General features: G+C 46.4%; 1 protein-coding gene across 1 annotated transcript; it reads left to right on the top strand.

The window, feature by feature from the left end:
* The first annotated feature begins 13,702 nt into the window (after nt 1-13,702).
* On the top strand, nt 13,703-23,638 carry LOC101686708 (mucin-20). The gene is made up of 4 exons (XM_004745370.3): nt 13,703-13,865; nt 17,422-18,756; nt 21,025-21,116; nt 22,797-23,638. The coding sequence occupies exons 1-4, from the start codon at nt 13,769-13,771 to the stop codon at nt 22,863-22,865; spliced, it is 1,593 nt and encodes a 530-aa protein (XP_004745427.1). The 5' UTR covers nt 13,703-13,768; the 3' UTR covers nt 22,866-23,638.
* Nucleotides 23,639-26,871: the final 3,233 nt, after the last annotated feature.

The raw sequence follows: 26,871 nt of genomic DNA, 5'->3' as shown, positions 1-26,871 counted from the left end.
TTTGCCAGTACACTTGCTCTCTTCTCTATGACATTGTCAGAGATGTTTCAGGATTATTGCTCTGGAAGGGCACGAGCTCTTCACAGGTTCAATTATTAGGATCTTCATCCACTCCTGTCTGGGCCCCACGGCTTGTCACTTTCACTAGCTTCTTGGTCTGAAGCCAATAGGATGGTCGCAGAGCCACTTGCACTTCTGCCTCCTCAATAGGAGGCCATTTCCTGATGGGCTCACTGCCTCTCCACCACATCCTGTGGCTCTCTCCTCTTACCTGGAGTAGAGCACAAATTGTACAGTATGGCAGTGTTCTGGTCACTCAGAGTTTGATGCCACTGTTCACTAGACTGAGATCCTGGGAAGTGTTTTCTTTTGCAGGGTCTCATGGAGCAGGGCACTAGAATATATGTCTGTGATCCACCATGGTATCTGGCTAAGAGTCACTCAACAGAATAAAATGGATGAATGAATGGGTACTTGGTCTCTTCCTATACTGTCATTGTTGTGATAGAACCAGTCAGCACTGGTTACGAGCTATAACTGTGTCCTGACCTTGGACACTGTGGGAGCCCAAGTTCAATTCAGAGTTTTTAAATTAAATTAAATTTAAATTATTTGACATCAGCACTATAGTGATACATTTCTTACCTTGGATGAGCTGGTAGGGAAGGCAGATACACACCTCCAGAAAGAAGTCTGTAATACCAGACAGGGATTAATGCTGTGTTAAAAGCTAGAATCAATAGGTTTTAAGAGTAAAAGGAATAAGTTAATCACAATAAATGTAACTAATCCCTTTTCCCCCCAGCTGGGAGAATGTAGGGAGGTCTTTTGAAATAGATCAAATTTCTTAAAAAAAATTTTTATTATGGAAATTTTCAAATAAGAACAAAAAAAGAGAGAATCGTATAATGAACCCAATGTTCTTATTGGCTAGTTTCAAAATTATCAATGTTTTGACCAAATTCTTATCCACCATATTAAAAAATATAATCACAATACCATATGAAAACTGAAATAAAGTAATTACTTACTACCATTTTAAAAAAGATTTTATTTATTTATTTGAGAGAGAGAGAGCATGAACACAAGCAGGGGGAACAGCAGAGGGAAAGGGAGAAGCAGGCTACCCACTGAGCAGGGAGCCTGATGCGGGACCCCAGGATCATGACCTGAGCTGAAGGCAGCCGCTTAACCCACTGAGCCGCCCAGATACCCCACTTCATACCAATATTTCTCCAATTCTCAAAAAGACCTTCTGGTAATCAGCTTATTCAATCAGGACCCAAAGGTTACATTTAACTGGTCTATTTCTTAAGCCTCTTCAAATCTCTCTGTCCCTTTTTTCTTTTTCTCATGCTGTTTTTTAATTGAAGAAACCAGGTCATTTGTCGTATAGAATGTCCCACGTTCTGGGTTTATATGATTGATCCCATATGGATGTGCCTCTGTCCCCTGCATTTCCTGAAATCTGGTAATTAAGGTTCATTTCTTCAGTCAAGAACACACCATATATGGGGCTATGTATTTCCTCTTGCATCCTGAAGGAGACACACAAAGCTTAGTGGTCCCATTTTCCTGTATTCAACTTGATCAGCCAGACGCATCTGGTGTAGGTCCATTATAAACCTTCCCCCTCAACCTTTCTCTAATGGCTTTAACGACACTGACAATTGTTGCATAGATCCATTTTTTTTTTTTTAAATTAGGGGTTGCCACATGCTGGCTTTCTAATTCTATCACTCCTCTTGCAATTGTTAGCTGGAGTTCTATAAATGCTTTTTCCTTGTCAGCTCCTTGGTTTGTATGGAAAGGCTGGATAAATGTTTAATTCTTCATTTCTCATTTTCAGAATAATGAGCTTGTTCCTTAGCAACCAGGGAAGACTGAATTTAAACATGACCTTGAAGGATAAGAATGTTTTCTTTTAGTGGCTATGGGAGGCCAGGGCGTTTCACGCAGAGGAAATAGCTTTAGCACAGGCTCCAAAGCAGCGGCGTGTGGTGTGTTTAGAAATGGGCAGAGACTGCTAGCAAGTTCGTTTTGAATGAAAAGCTTGGCGTGGTGGGAAAAGCAGGGAAGTCAGGAATCCTGGTTCTACCCCCAGCTCTGTCACCCACCCAAGCGTGACCTTTGGAAAGTTTCCATTTCTAGATCAGTGGCTTTCAAACTTCTGTGGCCACAATCTACATTAATAAATACATTTTACGTGGTGATTTAGTACATACATACATGTATATAAAAACTAACAAAATTTTCAAAAAGAACTTCAAACAACTTACACTTATATATTCAATGTATATGGATATTTTCTCTTCTGTTCTAATCTGTTCTGTTCTATTCCATTCCAATCCATTCCATCTCATTAAAATTAATGCTGGTCATGACCACTAAGTTGATTTCTGACTCACAAATGGACTACAACTCTTGTTTGGAAAGTCCCTGGGGCTTTTTTCCACCTCTAGCCCTCTTTGAACCACCCCTGATATTGGTGACAACCTGACACTGAACCGGGCACTCGGAAAGAGGGGATGTGAAAAGGGGAACTAATCATTTACAGGAGGCTTCTAGCTCATCAAGAGGCAGAAGCCAGGCCACTCTCGGAGGCTGCCACCCCAGCCTAGCCTGCCATCACCTTGAGAGGTCTGACCTCCCAGGTCACTGCTTCCCTTTCACCAGACACCTGCTGGGGACTGTTTCCATAACAGGCTGGGTTGGCCACAGCCAGCCCCCCATCCTCTCAGGGTCCTGCTCCATGTTGATCTTGTCAACTTTGGAAGGCCCTCAAGTTTATCCCTAAACAAAGCCCCACACAGGTACTAACCTAACAGGAGGTGATTGGGTAGGTCAAGGTAAAATAGGGGGAGAACAGCATTGAGAGTCCTTTGAGTCCATTGAGAACTCCTGGGGCTCATTCCCACCTGATCCGATGACTCAGCAGATGACCTAGGTCACGTCCTTACCTGCCAATGCCTTGCTTTCCCTTTCCCTTAAAGAAGATAAGGCCACTCGCTTTGTAATGGATAGGCAATGGTCAGATGTAATTGAATTGATCAATCTGAGAGAATGGATGGAATTAGGGTTGATGAAACTGTTTTGTGAATAGGGACCCTGGAGACCTTCCTCCCGCTCTGTGGGGGTTTTCCTCTGTCCCTCTGGTCATACTTCTTCTGTTGTTTTCTCTATTGCTTCTCTTTCTTCCTTGATGCCCCACCCCTGCCAACCTCCTCCTCTTGTCTCTCTCTTCTCTCTCGTTCTTCTTTCTCTCAGCTCAGTCTCATTCCTGTGTCTCTCTTTTTAATAACAGCTTTCCTGAGGTATAATGAATGTAACAAAATTCAGCCTTTTAAGGTGTACACTTCAGCGGTTTTAGTGTATTCAGAGTCGTGCAAACAACACCATTGCCTAATTTCAGAGCATTTCTTCACTCCTCAAAACGGCCCCGTACCCATCAGCAGTCACTCCCTGTTCCCCATTCCGCCTGGCTCTGGGCAGCCATTATTCTACTTCCTGTCTCTATGGACTTTCCTGTTGTAGACACTTCACATCAATGGAGTCATACAATATGTGGCCATTTGTGACTGACTTCTTCCATGTTGTAGTGTGTATCAGTACTTGATTCCTGTGTATGGCTGAATACTGTCCCATCATGTAGGTGGACCATAGTTTGTTTCATCCATTCATCAGTTGATGGACATTTTATTTGTTTCCACTTTGGGGTTCTTACAAATAATATTCCTATGAACATTCATGTACAGGTTTTTAGGGGAACATGTATTTCCAATTCTCTTAAGTATATATCCAGAAATGGGATTGCTGCATTTTATGGTTTTCACTCTATGTTAAACATTCTGAGAAACTGCCGAACTGTTTTTCTCTGTTTTTCAGAGTGGTTGCACCATTCTTCAATTTCACCAGCAGTGTCAGGGTTGGGTGAGGGGGTGTTCAATTTCTCCATATTCTCACCAACATTTGTTTCTTAATAGGTATGAAGCAGTATCTCACTGGGGTTTTGATTTGCGTATTCTTGCTAACAAATGTTATGAGTTTCATGTGCCTATTGGCCATTGGTATTGTCTTTGGATATATCCTTTGCCCATTTAAAATTGGATTATTTGTCTTTTTTTTGTCAAGTTGTAAGAGTTCTTTACATATTCTGGATAAAATTCTCATATCACGTGTGTGACTTGTAGATATTTTCTCTCATTCCATGGATTGTCTTTTCACCTTCTCGATACTATCCTTAGAAGCACAAAACTTTAAAATTTCAATCAAGTCCAGTGTATTTTTTCTTTTGTTGCTTGTGCTTTTGGGGTCATATCTGGAAAATTGCTTAGTCCAAGGCCGTGATGATATACATGTATGTTTGTCCCTAAGACTTTTGTAGTTTTAACTCTTATGTTCAGATCTGTGATCCATTTTGAATTATTTTTTTAAAGGTTTATTTATTTATTTGAGAGTGAGAGTGAGCAAGAGAGCAGGTGGAGGGGCAGAGGCAAGGGGGAGAGAGAATCGTCAAGCAGACTTCCTGCTCAGTGAGTAGCTCAGTGTGGGGGTCGATCTCACGACCCTGAGATCATAACCTGAGCTAAAACCATGAGTCAGGCACCTAACTGACTGAGACATCCGGGTGCCCTTACATTGGTCTCTTTTTAATGTCCCTTTTTCTGTAGGCAGCTGCTCCCAACCTCAGCCCCTCTGCTGCCTTGGAACAGACCAACACTGTAAGAGAGGAAGCTGCTACTGTGATGATTTCTGCCATGTGGCATCAGACTGCTGCCCAGACCACCATGCCCTCTGCAACCCAGGTAACTCACATCACAGGGGAGCTGGCTGCTGTGATGGGCCGAGGCAACCCTCTCTGTGTACCTTGGGCCAAGACCAAAGAGGTCCTCGACAATCCCAAGATCGTTGTATTTTGTCCATTTCATATCAAAAGTGCCCACACATTCCTCCCACCTTTGTTCCCCTTCTTTTCCTCACCACCTGCTGCTCCCCTCTTAGCTGCTTTACCAGATCCCCACAGGGAGAGGTTAAGCTGTTGGTGGTTGGGGATCAGGATGGAGAGTGGGGTGATTGGGTTCTACCTAAATGCCCTTCCATCTCTTGCCATATAGATGCCTCTTGACCTGACCCATGTAGACTTTTGAGGCAACACAGGAGTCTACAGAGAGGAGCTAAGGATGTTAGGCAGCAGGAGGGGTGTGGGAGTCAGGAATGAGGACAGGAGCTTTCACCTTGTGTTTCTCAGCTTCTCAGACTACCAAGATGGCGCTGCAGATGGTTCTGAGGATGGAGAAGCCCCCACGCCCTGCAAGACACAATCTAGACAGGATGCAGAGCATAGTGAGTGTCCTAGAGGTTCTCCCAGAAAGGGTGGTGACAGCCTGCTCCTGCCTCCTTGGTCTCCAGGCCCTAAAGACAAGCACCAACTACCAAATGAGAAAAGAGACATGAGCTGGGGCAGAGCTCCATGGCAACCATGGTTTTCGGGCTAGGAGCCGTGGTTCCTGACCATGGACGCTGACACTTGAATTTCGTATCATTTTCATGTGTCATGAAATATTCTTTTGACTTTTTTCAACCACTTAAAAATGTAAAAAACATGCTTAACTTGTGATCTGAACCAAAAAATCTGTAGTAAGTCAGATTTGGCCTACGGATTATGGTTGGTGGCCCTCAGCATCATCTCTAAATCACCCTTCATTCTCTGTTTTTCTTCTGTGCCCTGGCTTCAGCCCTGACTTGTCCAGAGCTTTCTCCTCAGCACTGGAGTATATTGTGAGCCTTGGGCAGAAAGGAAGGCAGCATGGTACAATGGAAGGAGCATGGACTCAAGAGCCAGAAACACCTAGGTTCAAACCCTGTCTCCACCAATTGGGACCTGGGTGACCTGAAGTAACTCCTTCCCACTACCCTGTCCTCATCTGTGTCCCAGAGCTTGCCTTGTAGAGCTGTTGCAAAAGGGCCTTGGTCGATATACAGCAAGACATTAGCTGTTACTTGGGTCCATGCAAAGAAGCTGAAGAGGGTATAGGTCTTTTTTTTTTCCTGCTCACTTAGGTCCAACAGCTTCTCCGAACCAACTTTCCAGGGATGCCTCTCTCCATCTCCGTGAAGGGAATCAAGAAGAGAGTCTGATATCCCCTGTGAAGCCTGTCCCGAGCCCCCCCACCCCACTTTCCCACCGCCAGGCCTGCTGGGGCCTCATCACTGGACACAGTGTGCTTGGCTTCTATCCTGCATGTTTCCACATTGGCTCACCCAGAGGAAAACAGAAATCTGCAATTGTCATAAACACATTTAAATCAGCCCTACAGAGTATAAAACATAAATTTGGCTCATGGAATTCATTGTTTGTGGTGGTTACAATGAATATAGCAAACATTTCTTGAAAGTGGCAAATGACAAACTAGCACTCCTTTGGCTAAGTGATATCTGCCTCCTTCCTCAATATTCCTTCCCGGGCACTGTGTCATTGCCTTTAAGTCCCCAGATAGCCTGGTCTGTGCCCTGTGGCCTCATGCACACCCACTTGTCTTCCCAGGGTGAAAAGAGAAGCAAGGGGAGCTTCCTCCAGTGGGTTGGCACTGGCCTCCTGGGAGTTCCCTTGTGTGAGGATTTCAAAGCTCCAGGAGGGTGATGTGACACCAGGGGCTTTGGGGTCTGCTCATGAGTCCTTCGCCTTCTCTCAGACCTCGTCCTCCTCCTGTTCCATGAATAGATCCCTACATTTCAGCTGCCTGCTCTCTAGGCCTCAGGATCTTCTTTTAATTCTCTCTGCCCCTGCCTCCTTCTGCAAGGGGCCAAGTCTTTCTACTTCTACTTCACACACAGTTTATCTTTTCCTTCTATAGTCTCACTGCCAAAGGTCATAGCATCCTAACTGGTCCTCTTGCCCCGGGTTCTCCCCTGACTGGTCTCTACCCACATCATACTGCTCAGAGAAGAGCTCTGGAGTTGCCAACCGTCACTGGCTTCCCATTGTCTCCAGAACAAAGGCTAGCTTCCCACATATGGCTGCAGAGTGCTCCATAGGGGGGGCCCAAGGCACATTTCTGGCTTTATCTCCTGTTAGTCCCCTTCCCCAATTCTATGTTCCAACTAAATGGAATGACCCATTGTCCTTGTCCATGCCTCCCTCCAGGCTTTTGCTCATTTTTTTTTTTAAAGATTTTATTTATTTATTTGACACAGAGAGAGAGGTCACAAGTAGGCAGAGAGGCAGGCAGAGATAGAGGGGAAGCAGGCTCCCCTCTGAGCAGGGAGCCTGATGCGAGGCTCAATCCCAGGACCCTGAGATCCTGACCTGAGCCGAAGGCAGAGGCTTAACCCACTGAGCCACCCAGGCGCCCCTGCTCATTCTTTACACTGGTTTCTAAGTAAATGCTTATGGCAAAGGATGCCCTGTCAGAGCCCAGTTATCCACCAATGGTTCTGTTTTAGCTTAGTTTCTCTGAAAGCAGAAACTGAATAATTTATTTGGGAACAGAATTCCAAAGAGCAGGGGTGAGGAAAACAGGAAGTGACACAGAGAATAAGGGAGAGCTAGCACAAAGATGCATTATCCAGTTAGCCCAGCCATGGCTGACAGCTTGATCCTGTGGGGACTTCTAAACAACCTTATGAAAAGTTTTTGGAGAACCATCTTTCCTGGAGATGAAATAGGAAACGTCTATCCATCACCTCCCATTCTCATGGTTTATAGGTTGCTTCACTGGGTGCTAATTCTCTTGGTTCTTTCTTGCTGGTGTGTGAGAGCAGAGCAGCTCCCAGAAACGTACCAAGACTTAGCGTCAGGGAAAACCTGGGAGAGAGCAAATGGAACGTGGCAAGGCACTTCGGGAAAGCTAGTCACTGTAGCAGAGGCTGGAATAGGAAGCAAGGCCAAAAGGATTTGAATGGTGAACAAAAGGTGTTCCACCCCCTGGCTTTTGGGGACACAGGCTTTATTGCTCCAGCTCTTCCAACCACAGATTTTTACTCCTGCCCAGGGACAGAGGAGCCTGGGTGAAGGGACAGCCCTGGGCCCTGTTTGAAGAATGCACCTCATACAACCAGAACCTGGGTTCTCTCTTCCTCATTAGGAAGTGCTTTTCTGGTGAGGTTCTGTGGAATGCGTTGGGATCATCCAGTGGGTCTCATAGAGAGCCCAAAGATGCTGATTTGTGGGCTTTTTCTCCTCTCTTCACTCAGTGCTTATTTTCCTTCCAAAGGTTCAAAAACTCCATCTCCTCTTGTTGCTCCTATATCATCCCTTTATCTCAGCTAGAGTGCCCATAGTTAAGTTTATCCAAATTGAAGAGACAGTTTCTGAGATATTCTAGCCCTGGCACAGATTTCGCTCTAGTTATGTGTGTGTGTGTGTGTGCACGTGCGTGTGTGTGCATATGTGCATGCATATTTCATTTCTATCTGGCTCTCCATTCTCCCTCCCTGTGTCTTCTAGACACCTTCCCTGTGAAAGTCAATTCCCTGGCAGCAGCCTATCATCTGGGAAAAGCCCTGTGAAAACAGAGGCCTTGCATTACAAGCTGAGCTAGTGATGCAGCTTAAAATTAAACTCATATTCCACATTCATCCACATTCATAAGAATTTCTAAAATTATAAGGACAATTTCTTGTCCTTGTACAATTTCTAAAATTACAAGGTGTTGAGGAGAGTATGGGGCAACTGGAACTCTCACATGTCACTGGTATAGTGGAAGCTGGCACATTTGATTTGGAAAACTGTTGGATACGATACACAAAATCTAAACACATGTATGCCCAATGACTCAGCAATTCCACTCCTAGGTATGTATACCCAAAACATATGCAAGACTGTTCACAGCAGCTTTCTTCAGAATAGTGGAAAACTGGGGCACCTGGGTGACTCAGTCTGTTAAGCATCTGCCTTTGGCTCAGGTCATGATCCTGAGGTCCTGGGATCAAGCGCCACTTTGGGATCCCTGCTCAACGGCTAGTCTGCTTCTCCCTTTACCCTTCCCCCCCTCCTCATACTCTCTCTCAAATAAATAAATAAAATCTTAAAAAAAAAAAAAAGAATAGTGAAAAACTGGAAACAATCCAAATGTCCATCAGTAGAAAGTGAATAAATAAATTGTGGTATACTTTATACAATGGAATACTATCTAACAACAAACAAGAATGGACTATTATTACACAAAACAACACAGCTGAGTTTCACAGGCATAATGTTAAGAACAAGAAGACAGACACAAAAGAGTGTGTATTCATAACTCCATTTGTATGAAGTTCAAAAATAGGCAGAACTAATCCATGGTGATAGAGGTTAAGAATGATTTGCCGGGAAGATATTGACTGGAAGGGACCTATTGAGATGCTGAAAATATCTTCTATCTCTGTCTGAGTGGTGGATACCTCCCGAGAGTATTCATATGTAAAAGTGCATTAAATTGTAGGAGTGATGTAGTTTACACCATGTGGGTTATTCCCGAATAAAGAGATGAATGAACAAGTGGTCAGAGGGCCCCCTGGAGTTTCCTGTATGATAGTCCAAGGAATAGGGGTTAGGGTGGTGGGCCCGTTCTAAGGTCCTTGCAAATTTAGATGATTCTCATCCCCCTTTCTGTGGTAAATCTGCCTGACAGGATCTCATCTAAACACTCTATGCATACTCCATGTTTTGAACTTGTAGGAACACATTTGGACCCCCAGAGTTGATATAAAGATATATAAAGTTGAAACATTGGAGCTTCAGAAGATGTAAAAAGAAATGTTATCTGAGCTTCTCTTAACTGACTAAAGCAAAACTTTCCAAAAATACAGCTGCCATTAATCTTCCTCTGAGTGATTTCCTAGCCCATTCAGCTGCCATGGAGACAGACTGCCTAATAGAACTTTCTATAACTTCCTAGGGAAGCCCTAAACCCCTCCCCCACCTCTTTCACTCCTACTCCTTCATTACATTTGATATACAAATCTTGATCTCTAGTTATTCAGTGAGTTATTCAATACTGAGCAACTTCCTGGGGCCCATGTCAATAAACTTGGTCTTTTCTCCTGTTCATCTGCCTGTTCTCATTTATTTGGTGGGTCCTCAATCACTGGACCCAAGTTGGAGGAGCAAAAGTCTTTTTCTCCCTACAAATCCAGAACAACCTAGCTGTGGCCTATAATTCAGTGGTCGAGCAGGTTTACAACCTTATATTTCAAGGATATTTGGCCAAGTTGACTCTTTTATCAGACTCTTGGCAGACTGGTGCTTAGGACTTGACTTGATAACACTTGTCCTGAAACAGATTCATCCCTACAATATGCATTGGTTTCATTGTGGAGGGAGGGGTTCTAAATACTCTGATGAAAAAGCCAGACCCAAAAGGTACTGACAGCTCTATTCTTCCAGTTGTTCAAGCTGAAAAGTTTGTACTTTTTTCTCTTTTCTTTCTCCCTCTCTTTCTTTCTTTTTTTAAAGTAGGCTCCTCATCCAGTGTGGGGCTTGAACTCACAACCCTGAGCTCAAGACCTGAGCTGAGATCAAGAATCAGACACTTAACCGACTAAACCACCCAGGCACCCTGAAAAGTTTGTACTTATTCTTGACTTCTGTTTCTTTGACATCCCACATCAATCTGGCAGGAAACCATGTGGACAGTATTCTCAAAATATATCCAGAATCTGACCAACTCCCACCATGTCCTCTTAGGGCCACCCTCATCTCTTGCCTGGACTAGGGAAAAAGCATCCCATTCTTAGCCCAGCTGCCAGAGTGATCCTTCTAAACTGAGATCCCATCACTCCTCTACTAAAAAACTTCCCAGGGGTGGTTCCCATCTCACTCAGAGTATCAACCCTAAGGCTGACAAGGCCCTTTTTCATCTACCCTCCCCATCACTCTGTCCCCCTTCACCCCCACTTTGCCCCCTAGCGTGGCTCCAGTCCAAGGCCCTTTGATGCTCCTTGGACCTGATCCTGCCTTAGGCCTCTGGACCTTTCCCTGGGCTCCCACTGCTTGGAATGCTCTTTCTGAGGTATCCACCTGGCTAACGGTCTCACCCATTTCAGATCATCACTTAGATCTCACTTAGATCTTAGATCTTAGATCTTGCTATTTAACACAGCAAACTGCACTTCCCCCCTGCCTCCCCAATACCTGATTCTTCTTTTTCCCATAGTATTCATTCCTACGTAGTTCACTTATTTATTGTGTTTATTGTTTGCCATCTCTTTCCACTAGGAAGTTGGTTTCATGAGGTCAGGGATCTGTTTTACTCCGTGACATATTCTAAATGCCTAGAAGAGTGGCTGGCAAATAGTGGGTGCTCCATATATGTTCCTTAAGTTAATGAAATCAGCTTCTGATGCTCATTCAGGGTGAGAGCTGAATTTGGCTGGGAAGAACAAAAAGGTCTAGAAACTTTCAGGATTTGATTATTATGGCCCCAGGGTCAGTAGTCATGTGCTCAGGTTTGGAAATCCCCCCAGACATAGAGGAAGATGGACCAGACAAAATCCTGCAAACTCAGGGAAATATTCAACGGGGCTTCCCTGCCAGTGGGTTCCTGGTTAGATCCCATCATAGGCAACTGGGCTGGAGATGAGTTGTTGGTTTAAATGATAGCAAGAGAAAGGAAATGGTGAGAAGTCTGTGATGGGCATGAGAAAGGCACCTGGCATGCTTCAGTCTGTGGATTAAGCCACTGGCTGCTGGAATGAGGAACTCCTTCTCCCAGCCGGGGTGGGGCAGAGAGCCTGTCCAGGAGGGGAGGGAACTAGCAGAAAGGAGCTATGCATTCTTTTTTCTTTTCTTCTTTTTTTTTTTTTCCCTTCCTTCCTCTTGCTTTCTTCGTTCCAATGAGTTATTTATTTGTAACTGGAGGTGTTTTCTTTTTATTCCCTTCTTTACCCACATCCCTATCTGCCTCTCCTCTGGCCACCACAGGATTGTTCTCTGTATTTATTCAAGAGTTCTCTGTTTTTGCTGGAGTTTCTTCCGTCTTCTCTAGGGTGAAGCCCCACAGTGGATTGCACACACGCATGCATGCTACTAGACGGGCCAAACAGAATTCAGGTCATTGCTGTGGCCCCGGGGCCTCCCCTCCACACCAGAAACCCCCAAAAGGCAAATCCATCCTCCCATTTGATAAAGTGAAGGATTTAGGTTGAATGGGAGGGTAGAAGGGCTCAGCCTGTCCGGAGTGCTCTACAGATCAATGGTGTAGTTGGAACTGGGTTTCAAGATCTCAGACTGCATGCTGGACGGTGTCCTGGGTGGACCCCCTCAGCCTCTTCTCACAGAGTCTTTCTCCCCCCATGTTCTGGGATGACGCCCTCCAGGCAGCAGAGTTCTTAATCCCAGCGCAGGGTGAAGTTCTAGAAGACAGCGTCTCACACCCAAATGCAGAACCTCAGACTGCGTGGCCAAGGGGATCTTATTGATGGAAGCCCAGCGAAGGCAAATAACTTGTCCAAAATTACACAATTCTTGGGCCACAGTTAAGGATGGAGCCGGAAACTGAACTTAGGTTTTCTGATTGCACTTTGAAGTTCCTTCCAGCAGTGGGATTTTGTGATTTCTCGATGCTGAGCCATTCTACTCTAGAGTGGTTTTCATCACAAAACTCTGATCCTGAAATCCCCAAGGTACTTTGTCTGCCACTGGTAGTGGCCATGACAGCTCATTCCTTGGCCTCTGGAAGGGCTAAAATTCTTTTCTAGGGCATTTGGAAATATATTCTTCAGCCTCACTCCCCTTCCTGTGACCAAATCCCATAAGCTTCCTAGTCATCACCCTTACATTTCCCTCTTCCCGGGGCCCTGTACTCTGACCTGCACACCTATGCTTTCCCTTCTCCCAGCTAGTGAGCCTTCCCCATCCCACACTCCAGTCTGGCTCTGGACGTGATCCTGACTCTGACAGGGATGCAGAATCACAGGAGTCATTAGAAAGACGTTAGAGGTCAGAGTCCCGCTCCGCCCTGCCCCCTGCAGACCTTGGGGGGCTGTCCGTTCTCTCTGTTGCTTGAGGATCACGGTAGATGCCAGAGTTCTCACTTATTTACTTATTTTAAGATTTTATTTTATTTTATTTTATTTTATTTTCAGTGGGGCGGGGAGGGAGAGCCAGTCCTAAGCAGACACTGTGCTGAATGCAGAGCCCAACATGGGACTCTATCTTACGTCCTGAGAGCTCTCATACTGAACAGCTCAGGTGCAGGTGTACTCCATGAGCCACAAGTATGCAGGAGGAGCTGTGTAAGAACTTTACTTTCTCGTGTAATCCTCACAAAACAACCCAGCAAGGTAAGGACGATGCCCATTTTATAGATCAGGAAGTTGAGCCTCAGAAAGCTTCATTCATTTGCCCTAGATCACAGAGCTAATAAAGGCTAGGATTAGAAATGAAGCCCAGGTCTACTGAACTAAAAGACTAAGTCCCATGCACAGAGGTGGGGGGAGGAGGAAGGGTTGTAGAAAAGGGGGAAACATGAAACACCATCTTCCCTGGCCTCCCTGGCTGCAGGACCGAGGCGGTGAATATCACTGTGGAAATGATTCCACATCTCACAATCAAACTCCTCCAAGTGTCCAGAGAGGAGAGGTCGCTGGGCCGGGAGTGGGTGGGAGGGTTAGCTTGCTGACAGCCCGTGACATGCACCCTGCTAGCTCTCCACTGGGGCATTTGTGAGTACCTGGCTGCCTTCTGGAAACTACCCAGCCACACCAAGGCAGGTGACCCGCCCTCCTCCCCAGATTGAGGAAGCAGGAAAAGGTGGCAGCGTGAGGCAGTGGGCAGACGTGCTGGGCGATGGTGGCCAGAACTCCCCTGAGGATGGGCTTTCTCTGGGGCTTGGCCCTGTCCCTTTTCTTCTGCTGGGAGGCTGGGGCCCCCAGGAGCTCTGCAGGTAAGGAGGTGGGGGCTTCTCTCCCAATAGAGCTCTGGGTGTGAGTTGCTCTACCAGCAGCCCTCTTGGGTTAATTACAATTAACCATAAAGTTGCATCTGAAGTACTCCTTTATAAACATGGTGTCAGCTGACGCGCATCTGACACTGCAGTCCATAGAATGAGTGACGTCCTCGTGCTGTGACTGTGGGTTTGTTTTTCCGCGTGGGAGTTGGGGGGGCAAGTGAGGCAGAGTGGTGGAAGGGGATAAATCTGACTAAAGCCAAAGAAAGTGGCTTGATCAGGTTCTAACTCCTCCAAGGTTATTTCCCAGCCCAGATTTCCTTTAAAAACTAGTTTTTGTGTGTGAAAAGTCTGTTACTGACTGCGTGGGGAGGGTGGATTCTGAGGGGGCCAGGGCTGTTACGGAAGAAGAGAACTAACCTAGAGGTGTAACAGGAACCTTGCTAAGCTTGTTGCATGCATTGTCTTTTCTTTTTTTTAATAGACTTTTATTGGAGAGCAGTTTTGGTTTCACTACAAAATTGAGCAGAAAATACCGAAATTCCCATGTCACCTCTGTACACCCACTAGACATGGACTCCCCTTCTATCAGCATCCTGCATTATTTTTTTTTTTAAGATTTTATTTACTCACCTGACAGAGAGAGACACTGTGAGAGAGGGAACACAAGTAGAAGTGAGAGAGGGAGAAGCAGGCTTCTTGCCGAGCAGGGAGCCTGATTAGGTCTTGATCCCAGGACCCTGGAATCATGATCTGAGCCAAAGGCAGACACTTAATGACTGAGCCACCCAGGAGTCCTCTGCATTATCTTTTTAAAAAAAGATTATTTTTTAAAGCAGTTTTAGTTTCATGGCAAAATTGAGAAGAAGGTACAGCTATGTCCCATATGCCCCCGTGCTCTTTTTAATATTCACAATGACCCGAGAGAGAAACACGAGTCTTATTCCTACTCACCCCTGCCCACAGAGGTGATGGGACTGAGGCTTCCCAGGATTCAACAAGTCACCTGCAAAGCCACCTGATTCTGCAAGCACCTAGCCTCTAGACAACTTTGTCTCGTGTACGCCTTCATGATCTGCCTGGCTTGTGCTACACGTTTTACGTTTTATTTTAATCTACTCTTTACAACCTAAGGGTACAACAAATATGTACCCTTAGCTCCGTTTTACAGATGAGAAAATGCAGGTTTGGAGCCCAGAGGCTTGATCAGGGTCCCATGGCTGGTAAGAAGCAGAGCAGGGACTCAAACTCAGGGTCCCAGTACACACACCATCCTCTCTGCCAGTTTGAGTCATGACCGGGAAAGCAGCAACAGGAGCACAGGGCCGGGTCGGCTTTGCTGTGCTTGAGCAGACCTGTGGTGCGTCAGAGACTTGGGTGGGGGGTGTGAGGGTCCCAGTGGGTACAAAGTGGCTGTGGGTTGGGAAGCACAAGGAGGTTTCAAAGCAGGATGATATCATGGGGCTCCTGGAAAAGGAAGAAAATACTTCAGAGGAAGTCAGTGGTCAGACCCCAAGACCACTGCGTGGGTTGACACAGAAAGACTTTGATTCCACCGGGCAGAGACCGAGGAAGCTCAGAGAAATATCTTGGGCTTTGAAGTGGGGAGAAGAAAGTATATTCCTGTAAAAGCATGATTTGTGAACAACTAATGAGAGTGGATATGTCATGACTCTCCAAATCTGCGCATGGGGACAGCCTGACATTCTCACCGCATTAAAGAAGGCTGTGTGCTCTCAAGTGGCTCTTGGAGAGGACAAGGCTGGGGAGGGATGCTTAGTGACCCTTGCAGGCTTTGGTATATAAGATTTTCCCATCCTCTTCTCCTCTGGTCCTCACTACCACCTGCAAGGCAGGTAGGGTAACCCTTGTTCCCAAGGGAGGCTTGGAGAGGTCTAGTGACTGGCTTGGCTAGTAGGAGGCAGAGTCAGGATTTGAACCAGTCAATCATGGGACTCCAGAGCTAGTAGGCAATAGGCCTAGGGTTGGAGCCCAGTCTTTGTTCTTCTGGCCCAGCGCTCTTTTATCGTTCAGGGAGAGACACAAGAGGACAAGCTGAGGACCTGGGGCCTAGTCCTGATAGCCAGGGTAGAGGCTGTAATTCCTGTAATTCCATGGGGTGCTTGGGTACTTTGGGGTCAGTAGACCTCAGTAAAGACCATCTCAAATCATTGGAACCCCGAAAAGGGGGTTCTTGTCCTTCCAAGAGTAGGATTACTGGAAAACCACAGGGCATCCCCTTACATTTGAATTTCAAGAAACAAAGCTTTTTTTCTGTATGTCTCAAATATTACATGAGAAATACACATACTAAAGACATAATTTGTCATTAAAATTATTCCTTGTTTATCTGAATTTCAAATTTGAATTTAATTGGGCATCCTGTATTTTTACTTGTTAAATCTGGCAACCCTCCCCTGAAAGGGTCGTTAGCCCACTTACAGAGAGAGCCCTTCCCCCTCCGTAGGTGGGAGAGGTATGCTTGTAGGTGCATGAAAAGATCCTGCTGTAGCCTCCCCAGGAAAGGAGTGCCACCCACCGCTCACACAACCTCCGAGGGGCTGTCGAGTGGCCAGAGATGTTCTGGTCTGTGGAGAAACGCTAGCAGCATCTCTTTAAGGGTGAAGTTTTCCTCCCTTGGCTCCCTGTTACCTGTGGAACATGGATGGTGCATCATTTCAGTAGTTCTGGGGTCCCATCCCCACCATGTCAGATGAGTAGGGATGGGAAGCTTGCCCCTTTCCAAAGGACTCCGCCTGCTCCCTTCTCTTTTGCAGAGACCATCACCTACTCTCTCTCTGGAGGTTCCTCTCCCCCCGTCCTCCCAGGTACCTCTAACTACAAAACCACAGTTGTTTTCTGGGTTTGAAGGGTTTTTACTCCCATGGGGAAACATCTGTTGGATGAGAAAAGTATCAATGGCAAAGTCACAAGGATTCTTTCAGAAGGTTCTGAGAGTTGTGGTCCCTGCTCTGTAGTTCTTGGCTCACTTGGACCTCTGCCTTCTTTGCTCCCCCTTGAAGCTGGAGTCTGGCCCCATGCACTCCCTCTGATGGCTTCAGACCAATAATCAACTAGATTCTGAGGCTTGCCTCAAAAGCACTTAGGGTCATCAGAAGACATTAGACAGGCTGGGGTGCCTACGTGGCTCGGTGGGTTGAGGCCTCTGCCTTCAACTGGGGGCATGATCCCAGGGTCCTGGGATCCAGCCCCACGTCAGGCTCTCTGCTCAGCGGGGAGCCTGCTTCTTCCTCTCTCTGCCTGCCTCTCTGCCTACTTGTAATCTCTGTCTGTCAAATCAATAAATAAAATTTTAAAAAATAAAAAAAAGGAGACATTAGACAGGCAACCCCAGTTCCATGGCTGACACAGAGGACTGGTCTTCCTGATGATACCACCTCCCTCTTCCTTGTATGTATAGATGAAAAATGCCATAAAAGCAACTTCCCCTCCCTACCCTCCTCCCAGGGTACCCAGGGCATAAACACAAGAACATGTGTGAAATTAGTCCAATGGGGCTCATGGCTTACAAAGTTGGTCTTACCTAACACAGGCCCCAGCACCAGCAGACCAGGTCCTTTGGTGATGACAAACCACAGAGAAGAGACTGCCATGACTCCGGGAATCGGGACAAATTCAGAGAGAGACTTCCAGACCTCTGACCTTGTCGAGACCTCTGTGCCAAGCCATAGCCCTTTGGAAACTCAAACCCTGAGCACCCAGACCTTTGATAGGAACTTAATTCTGGCCAGTGCCATTTCAGAAGCAGAGACCAGGAAAACCAAGACCACTTTTCGTGCAACAGAGACCAGGGTCTTCACACAAATGACACCGTCCAAGTTCACGGTTATGATCACCACTCCTATGGAGGCATCAGCCACAAGTGGCAGGCCCATGGCAACTGGAAGGACCACAGTGGAGACTGTCATAGGCAGTGATCTTGTGGAAGCTGTCTTTGACACCCTTTGTACTGATGACAGCTCAGAAGAGGTGAAGAGGTTCATAATTGATGTCTTGACATCAGCTCACACCTCTGCAGAAGACGAGGGCCTGGCCTCAGATAGCAGCGCCTTCTCAGACCACTCAGTTCTGGCCATCACCGTCTCACAGGCCCTGGCACCTGACCAGAATGCTTCAGCTAAAGACTGGCTTGCCTACAGCCTCACTGACATGGAGATTACCAACTGCAGCATCACAGAAATACTAACAACTGCCACCAGCCTTGGGACCTCCAACGTAGCTCTCGACCCCTCAGGAGGAAAGACCCCATCTTCCCCTGATGTGTCAGCTTTGTTTCATTCCACCGAAGCAGAACCACACCTCACCAAGACCATGACCTCCACAGAGATTTCATCAGCAGCCAGTGCCACAGAACCAGTCACACCTGATACCCCAGTTGAGACTCCGCTACCTGCTAATAGCACCATAGAAGGAGGAACAACAGCAGCTGAGCCCATGACCCCCAGTACAACTTTGGTGACAGTCAGCATTGGACCCTGGGAAGAAACTGCTGTCCTCTCTACAGAGATGACAAGCCACACCGAGGTCTCAGGAGTGATTACGATCTCCACAGAGACCGGGTCAACGGTAGGTAAAGTGGCTTCCCCTGCTGCGGCTGACAGCCACAGCCACGGAGCCACTAGCAAGAACTCCAGCCCCTCACAGCCTCATACCACAGACAGCACAATCGATGGGTCTGTCTCCATCAGCAGGAGCACTTTTCCTTCTGCCCACCTGATTATGGCCAATAGAAGCCTTGAGGCAAACATCACCTCAGTCAAGACCACAACCTTAGCCACCTTGAAGACAACCAGCAAGGCTGGAGGGAAGACGCCAACTGCTCTGCCCACCACTGCTCAGCCAAGGGGGACCACAGAAGCTACTGCAGGTAGAGGCTCCTATGGCTAGGATCTGGGGGATGTGGGGTTTGGAGTTTCCAGGGTGTCTGTGTGCTTAATAAGGGGTAGGGAGGAAGGAAGGCTCTGGGGCCTATTCCGAGTCCAGTCCCTGATGGAAGCTCTTCATGATCTTCTAGCAATTCTTGCCAAAGTCAGAAATATAGCAGAGTTAGAGAGGTATATGGGAAAACTGTGGGGCTATCACCTACTCTCTCTCTGGAGGTTATCCCTCTCTGCTCTCTGGCCTCAGTTTCTCCACCAGTAAATGGGGTTGTGATGGGTGAACAATAAGGTCCTTTCCGGCTCTATCCTTCCATGATATTAATAGTTGAGTGACTACTATGCACCAGGCGAGGCCCCAAATTTTATTCAAAAGCCACAGTCCTCATACTCTTGAAGCTTCTGGTACAGCTAGAGCCACACAGAGAGGCACCATGTGAACATCTGGCTCAAGCTGTGGCCCTCTGAACCGCTGAGACCCCATGAAAGTGGGACTTACTGGTTGTGCCTGTTGGGGTTGGAGCCACAATGACTTGAAACAAACAAACAAACAAATTGGGTGAAGGTTTGGGGTTTAAAGCTTCATGTCTAAGAAAACATACTTTTTAGGGAAAAAGCTGCTTGTGAGAGGCTGCTCTGTCAGCCCAGCTCCTGGTCAGCCTGGAGCCTCCACCTCGTCTTCCTAACACTGTCCTTGTGGCCTCACCCCCGTGGTGGCCTCAGCCTGTCCTGCCTTTGTGGGGAGGTGAAATAAAAATATTAATCACAACCCCCTTACCAAACATCATGTGTATTCCAGCAGAGGTGATAGAAACATATTGCCCCACCAGGCAGTGCTGGCCCCAGAATGTTCTCACTGACGTCAGGCAGTGAACTAAGAGCTTTGCGTGTGTTCTCTCTTCTAGTTAAACCTTCAAAACCACCTTCTGAGGTGGATGTTAGTAGCCCACCTGACGGGTGAGGAAACAGATTTAAAGATGGTGAAAAGACAGCAGTGGGACTCCAGATGGAAGTCTGGTTCCATCTCATAGTCTCCTACTGTGCTTTTATTTTTATTTATTATTTTTTTTAAGATTTTTATTATTTATTTGACAGCGAGAGATCACAAGTAGGCAGAGAGAGAGAGAGAGAGAGGAGGAAGCAGGCTCCCGCTGAGCAGAGAGCCTGGCTTTTATTTTTTTATTTTTTTAAAGCACAACTGATTAATGTATTTTTCTTTTAAAATGCTTTTCTTTGGGGTGCCCGGGTGGCTCAGTGGGCTAAAGCCTCTGCCTTCGGCTCAGGTCATGATCCCAGAGTCTTGGGATCGAGGCCCGAATCGGGCTTTCTGCTCAGCAGGGATTCTGCTTCCCCCCCTCTCTCTGTGCCTCTGTGCCTACTTGTGATCTCTCGCTCTCTGTCAAATAAATAAATAAAATCTTTAAAAAAATAAAATAAAATTCTCTTCTTTATTATTTGTCAATTAGATGATACATTGACACGATTTAAAATTCAGTAGGTACAAAAGGGATCAGTATAAAATGTTTCTGTCCCACTGCGGTTCCCCAGCTACCTTCATACACACTTTCTTGTGAATAGTCCAGCCATGAAATATGCATATGGCGGCCAAAACAAGGGGGAAAGAGATATATATTGATATTGATACAGTATCAATACTGGTATCTATCTCTATCTCTGTAAATATAGAAGTGCAATCTAACAGTATTCTGGTAGGAAGAAACGACTCCATGGTGGCTGGGGAAGGCAAGGGGGTTAGGGCCCCACCAAAGGCAGAACTTGCCCCCAGAGTGGCTAGATTGGGAAGACTGGATTGAAGCTTCTGCCAACTTAGACCTGGACAAATTGGCTGAGGTTTCCCCTCTGAGAGCTGGCCTCTCACCGGTGCTCTCCCTGTCTGGATCCTTTCCCAGCAGTTCATCCAGAACTCCCAGGCCTTGAGAACATTCTAGATTTCACTTTCATTTCTCATTCTTTGCACTATTCTTTTGACTTCTCCAAATGTGGATGGGGTCTTTAGACATCCTTTCCTTCACTCTTGTTGAGAAGGCACTACAAGGAGCCTAGTTATTGGAAAGAGGGAATCCTTTTTCTCTTTGCAGTGAATAGATGTAAGATCCCATGTGAGCACGGACACATTTACACATGAGAGTGAGCCCAGAGGTGCAGAGTGGGGGACAGAGGGTGGGGAGCACAGGTCATGTCCCCATTCCTGAACTGACTTACCGATAGGTTCATCTCCTGCTTTTCTAAATTTTCAGGTGGGGATGGAGGCTTTCTCCTCCTGCAGCTGAGAGTGGCCTCCCCAGAAGACCTCACTGACCCCAGAGTAGCAGAGAGGCTGATGCAGCAGGTGAGTGGGAACTTTCTGGGCCAGGAAAGTAGAGGAGAGTTACAGGAACTAAATCTAATCTTCTTGGCTTAGCTTCTGCCTATTTTTCCTGAGTTGGGAATTCTCTTCTGTGTTTGTAAAAAAATGATTTCCCTCACCCCTAATTTTCTCAGGCCTTAGGAAGGCCAGGTCTTCTAGCCCTTGGAAGGTCAATTATATGAATGGGCAGGACTTTGGGTTACAAGTAGCAGAAATCCAGCTCATTGGAGCTTACACAGAAAAAGGCAAGGTATTGACTGAGAAACCTAGAAGTGACTTGTCCATTTTCAGTTATGGCTAGATCCAGCAGCTTAGATACGATCATCAATATTTTCTTTCTCGACTTCTCTTAGCATTTTGTTCTTCAGAATCTCTCTCCATATGTAAGGAAAGGTGGCTGTGACAGCCCCAGAGTCACAGGTACTTTCCTCTCCCAATACCTGCATATTATACTAGGGAAAGACTAGTCTTATGGTCCTGCAAGGTCCACCGTAACTGACAGCTCAAACTGAACCACATGGAATGAGAAGGACAGGCCCTAGAGGAACTAGGAATGCTAGGCAGAAAATACCCCAATGATGTGTATTCTCAATGGGGACCAAGACTGGGATATTTTTGTATAAGTTGGGAAAATTCCCCTAAGACCCAGATCACTGGGCAAAGCTTCCAGTGGTGGAATTCTGGGGCCAGAGCTTTTGGGGATGGTGAGAATCATTGGAAGGTTAGACTAGGTTAGCTCAGCCTAGCTCTTGTGCCCACATCTTGAAGCCAGGAGATAAGAAGAGAGAATATCTGGACCCTTGAAGTTCTCTTAGCTGAAAGGGACCCATCAGGACTCCATAAGGAGTTCCCTGGGGTGGGTGCAGGGTTGAAATGGGACAGCCAGAGAAATGACGAATGCCTACAGCACATGATAATCAAAGTAGCAAGTGTGAATCCTAGTCAAAGAGGGAAGCCAGAGGGGCATCTGGGTGGCTCAGTTGGTTAAGACTCTTGGTTTCAGCTCAGGTTACGATCTCAGCATTGTGAGATCGATTGGGGTCTGTGCTCAGCGTGGAGTTGGCTGGAGATTCTCTCTCTCTCCCTTCTTCCTCTGCCCCTCCCGCCCTCTTTCTGTCTCTATAAAATAAATAAATCTTAAAAACAAACAAACAAACAAAAAAAGGAGGGAACCCAGAATAGTGTCAGATCTGAGCTCCCAAACTGGAAACTATTTCCGTGATCAGAAAGAGGCCTGGGAGAAAGGAGCAGGTCCAGAGCTGAGGGGCAGGAATCAGGCTGTGTTGGTGTTGGGTAGGAGTTCTTGTTGGGAATGGGGCACAGACACAGAGTTCTGGGCTCAGACAAAGAACAGACTTTGGAGCCATATAGATCAAGGGGTGAATTTCAGCTCCTAACTGTGTGACCTTGGGTAAGCTATTCTGTATTATTTTCCTCCCTTATAAAATGAAGTTACTACTACTTGCTTTATAAGGGTTGTTGGGAGGTCCAATGACATACTGTGCATGCAGCATCTAGTCCATGCCCAGTCTGTGGGCGGCTCGGGAAGGGTTGCTGGCCTCCTCGTACATCCTGTCCCACTGTCCCTTCCTGTCCATGCCCTGTGGTGAGCTCATGGGCCAGATTTGGGCTGGAAGGATCCCTGCTTCTTTTGCCCTCCAGCTCTGCCAGGAACTGCATACCCATGGACCTCCCATCCACGTCTCTCTGCTGCGCATCAGGAGGGGCTAAGGAACATCTGCTGTGCCAGAGGGGCCAGTGCTGCCTGCCTGTGGCCTGGGATACCCCCTCATCCCATACACAGACTGGAGCTACCGAGCTAAGATATACCTGGAAGATTCCCAAGAGGTCAGCTAACCTAAGGCATTACCCAGCCATGGCAGCGGGACCCTGGCTCACATATGCCTCAGTGTGTGTGTGTGTGTGTGTGTGTGCGATGGTGGGGGTGGGGTGGGAGTGGAGCTTCCCTTGTTCCAAAGATATCCTTGGACTTCCTTTGCCACCTGTGTTACGTTTCAGTAAAGAGTGATCTGATCAGCCATCTTTCCACCCTCTTGGTGCTCCCATCAGCCCATTAAAATTGCACACAGTGTGGCCCAGAGGCAACCTATTTGATCAGTAGGGGATTTTTTTGGTGTTGACATTTTTATGATATGGGGATTTTATGCATCCCTCCTTACTCCTTCCCTCCCTCCTTCTCCCCTGGTTCCTGGTTGGGACCTCGATTCCAGCACTTACTGAGGCTGGCCCCAGAGCCTGTTGAACTCTGAGCTCCTTCAGAGCTGGGCCCATATTTATCTCAGCATCCCCTGAACCTGAGCAGAGTGCCTGGTCTGTAGTAGGATCACAGAGAATGTTTTTTGGATTGCCTTGACTTTCAAGTTCTGGATACAAGCAGATCACAAGAAGGTCTGCAGTACTCGATTATTCCTCCCCTCTAGCTCCTAAGTCAAATTATTACTATTATTTTTAAGAAATTAAATGCAGCTACCTGATGGCTTAGACGGTTGAGTGTGTGACTTTTGATTTGGGCCCAGGTCATGAGCTCAGAGTTGTGAGGTCAAGTCCTGCTTCAGGCTCTGTGCTGGGCATGGAGCCTGCTAAAGATTCTCTCTCTCTCTCTCTCCCCCTATCCCTCTACCCCTACTCTACCCCTAAAAATATTACATGTAGCTAATCTTTTTTCCACTGTAAAACAAAAACCAAAAAACAAACAAACAAACAAAAAAAACCCCTTGCTTATGATTTTGTGATTTTGAAAAATTCAAAAGGACCAAGAAAAGAAGACAAACAGCAAGAGGAGTGGTAAAGAAAGAAAAACATCTCTAAAATCCCACTTCTTATGTACAACTATTGTTAGTGTCTACACTCAACCTCTCTACTTGGTCTGAGATGTCTGAGATGTTTTACGTTCAATATTTGCAAAGTCAGAGTCTTTTTTTTTTTAAGATTTTATTTATTTACTTGACAAAGATCACAAGTAGTCAGAGAAGCAGGCAGAGAGAGGAGGAAGCAGGCTCCCTGCTGAGCAGAGAGCCCAATGATTATGATGATGATGATGGGGGGGGGTGATGCGGAGGATGATGTGGGGGGATGATGCGGGGGAGGGGGGGATGATGCGGGGGAGGGGGGGATGATGCGGGGGAGGGGGGGATGATGCGGGGCTCGATCCCAGGACCCTGGGATCATGACCGGAGCTGAAGGCAGAGGCTTTAACCCACTGAGCCACCCAGGCACCCCACAAAGTCAGAGTCTTAATCTTTCCCCCAAACCGGCTCTGCCTGAGACTTCATTATGTTAATTGCATCCTCCTGTTGCTCAAGCCCAAATTCTCAAAGCCAGTCTTTATTCCCCTATTTCCTTCGCACTCACTTTATATCTAACTTGTCGCAGAATGCTGTTGCTCTCCTCTTGTCAAAATAAGCCCGGAATCTGATGCTTCCTCATCATCGCTGCTGCTCTCAACTGGTGCAAGGCACCATGGCCTCCCGCCGGGATTACTCAGACCCTCTTAGCAGGTCTCTCTGTTTTCTACCTTTACCCCTCAACCGCACTGTAGCCCCAGCACACCAGCCAAGGCTGTTGCTCTGCAGTGTTAGTCAGACAATGCCACTTCTTGGCTCCAAACTCTCCCATCTCATTTAGACAAAGAGGTGTGCGACCTGCGCCCCTCCCCCAGCCTCGTTAATTTGCTCCCTGCGCTCCAGCAATGCTGACCTTCTTGCTGTTCCAGGAATCCATCAGGCTTTGCATGCATTCTCCTATCTGGGGACCTTTGCACATGTTGGTCACTTTGCTCAGAGGGCTTCTCCTGCAGATATCCAGCCCGTAACACCTCCAACTCTTTCACCATCTCGGTGGGTCCCCCTGGCCACCCCCTTGTTTTGATCTTCTTAATGCTGATTACAACCTAACATAATACATATTTTATTGGTTTATCCTTTCATCTGTCTCCCTCAACTAGAATGGAAGATTTCGCTCCCTCCCGTATCCCTAGCATCTAGCACAATGCCTGGCAATAAAAAGGGCCCAGTAATAGAGCCTGGGTGGCTTAGTCCTTAAGCATCTGCCTTCGGCTCAGGTCATGATCCCGGGATCCTGGGACTGAGTCCCGCATTGGGGTCCCTGCTCAGCGAGAAGCCTGCTTCTCCGTCTCCCACTCTCCCTGCTTGTCTTCCTCTCTCACTGTCAATTAAATAACTAAATAAAAAAAGAAATTCTGAAAAAAAAGTGCCCAATGGGGCTATGGACATTGGGGAGGGTATGTGCTATGGTGAGTGCCATGAAGTCTGTAAGCCTGGTGATTCACAGACTTGTACCCCTGGGGCTAATAATACATTATATGTTTATAAAAAAATTTAAAAATTAAAAAAAAATTTTAAAGTGCCCAGGAAATATTGTTGAGCGGAGGAAACAGGACAACTTCAAAAATTGCTATGAATAAGGGGAATATGTGTATTAACTGATACCCTGTTTCTTGCAGAGGGAAGCAGGACAGATTTTATAAAGGAGGCTGAACAAAAATAATGCAAATATTCTTCCCAACATATTTGCTGAGCACCCACAACAGAAGAGAGACATGTTGTATGCCATGGGGGATGCAAAGCCATCTCTTCCCCACAGGCCAAACTTAGTAGGGGAGGGTAGACAGGTACACAATTACAAATTGAAAGAACTTATTTACACCATATTCTGGCAAAACCAGAACCTCCTTAATATACAAAGAGCTCTTAAGAAGCAATAAAATGGCAAACATGCCTGCACGAAAGTTAGAGTATAAATGTCTTCCAGAAACAGGAGTATAAGTGCCTGTTTTCCATGAAAAAGAAACTTCACTAGCAAAAAAAAGGGGGGGGGAGAGTCATACAATGAGATATTGCTAATTGTGTGTTAATAGGTAAGGATTTATAAAAATTATAATTTCCATGAGGAGGGTGTGGGGGGAAAGAACACTCTAAAATACTGTTGGCGTGAATGAAACTGGTATAGCCTTTCTGGAGGGCATTTTGATTTTCTAAAGCCTTAAAAATGTGCATCCCTTTCCCCGAGCAATTCCATCCCAAACGGTTTATCTTAAGGAAATAATTAAGAATCTGTGCAAAGACAATAAATAATCTGTTCATTACAGCGTACATAAATTCATTACATTTATAACAGCCAATAAAGGAAAAAGTCAAGACAAAACACAGGATATCCCAGTGTAGTCATTTGGTTAATAATAACAGGGTGTGTGTGTGTGTGTGTGTGTGTTTGCTCCCAAATACTTTTCACACTGTCTCTAGAGGTTCCCTTTCCAAATTCAAAGTTAGTCCTGTTCTTACCAAAGGAATAAAACTCCCAGCTTTGTATGTTAGGGTCTTTGTGATATGGCCTTGGCCACCTTCTCAACTCCGTGTCCTACAGACCCATCTCCTATGTCCTATGTTCCTTCCACAGGAAATTTCTCAGTACTTTGCAGTCACGCCACCTTTGATCCAGTCTGCATATCATGATTCTTGCCCCCAGAAGTTTCCCCCTCTCTCTGGTGCCTTCATCTGGAAAACTTCTATTCATGCTCCAAAGCCCAGTTCACTCAGTGCCTCCTTGTGGTGGCTCTCCGAAAATCCCCTAATGAGGATCTAGTTTCTTAGTCTCTTTATGTTTCTGTTACAACACTTAACACGCTACGCTACATCCTGGTTTATTTGCTTCCAAGCTTGTTAAGTCATAGATGTTTCAGGACAAGTACCGCAAGGGA

The sequence above is a fragment of the Mustela putorius genome, unplaced genomic scaffold (assembly GCF_011764305.1).
Source record: "Mustela putorius furo isolate JIRA1106 unplaced genomic scaffold, ASM1176430v1.1 tig00003834_pilon_pilon_pilon, whole genome shotgun sequence".
NCBI lineage: Eukaryota > Metazoa > Chordata > Mammalia > Carnivora > Mustelidae > Mustela > Mustela putorius.
The sequence above is the reverse complement of the archived record's forward strand: the minus strand, read 5'-3'. Positions and strand labels throughout refer to the sequence as shown.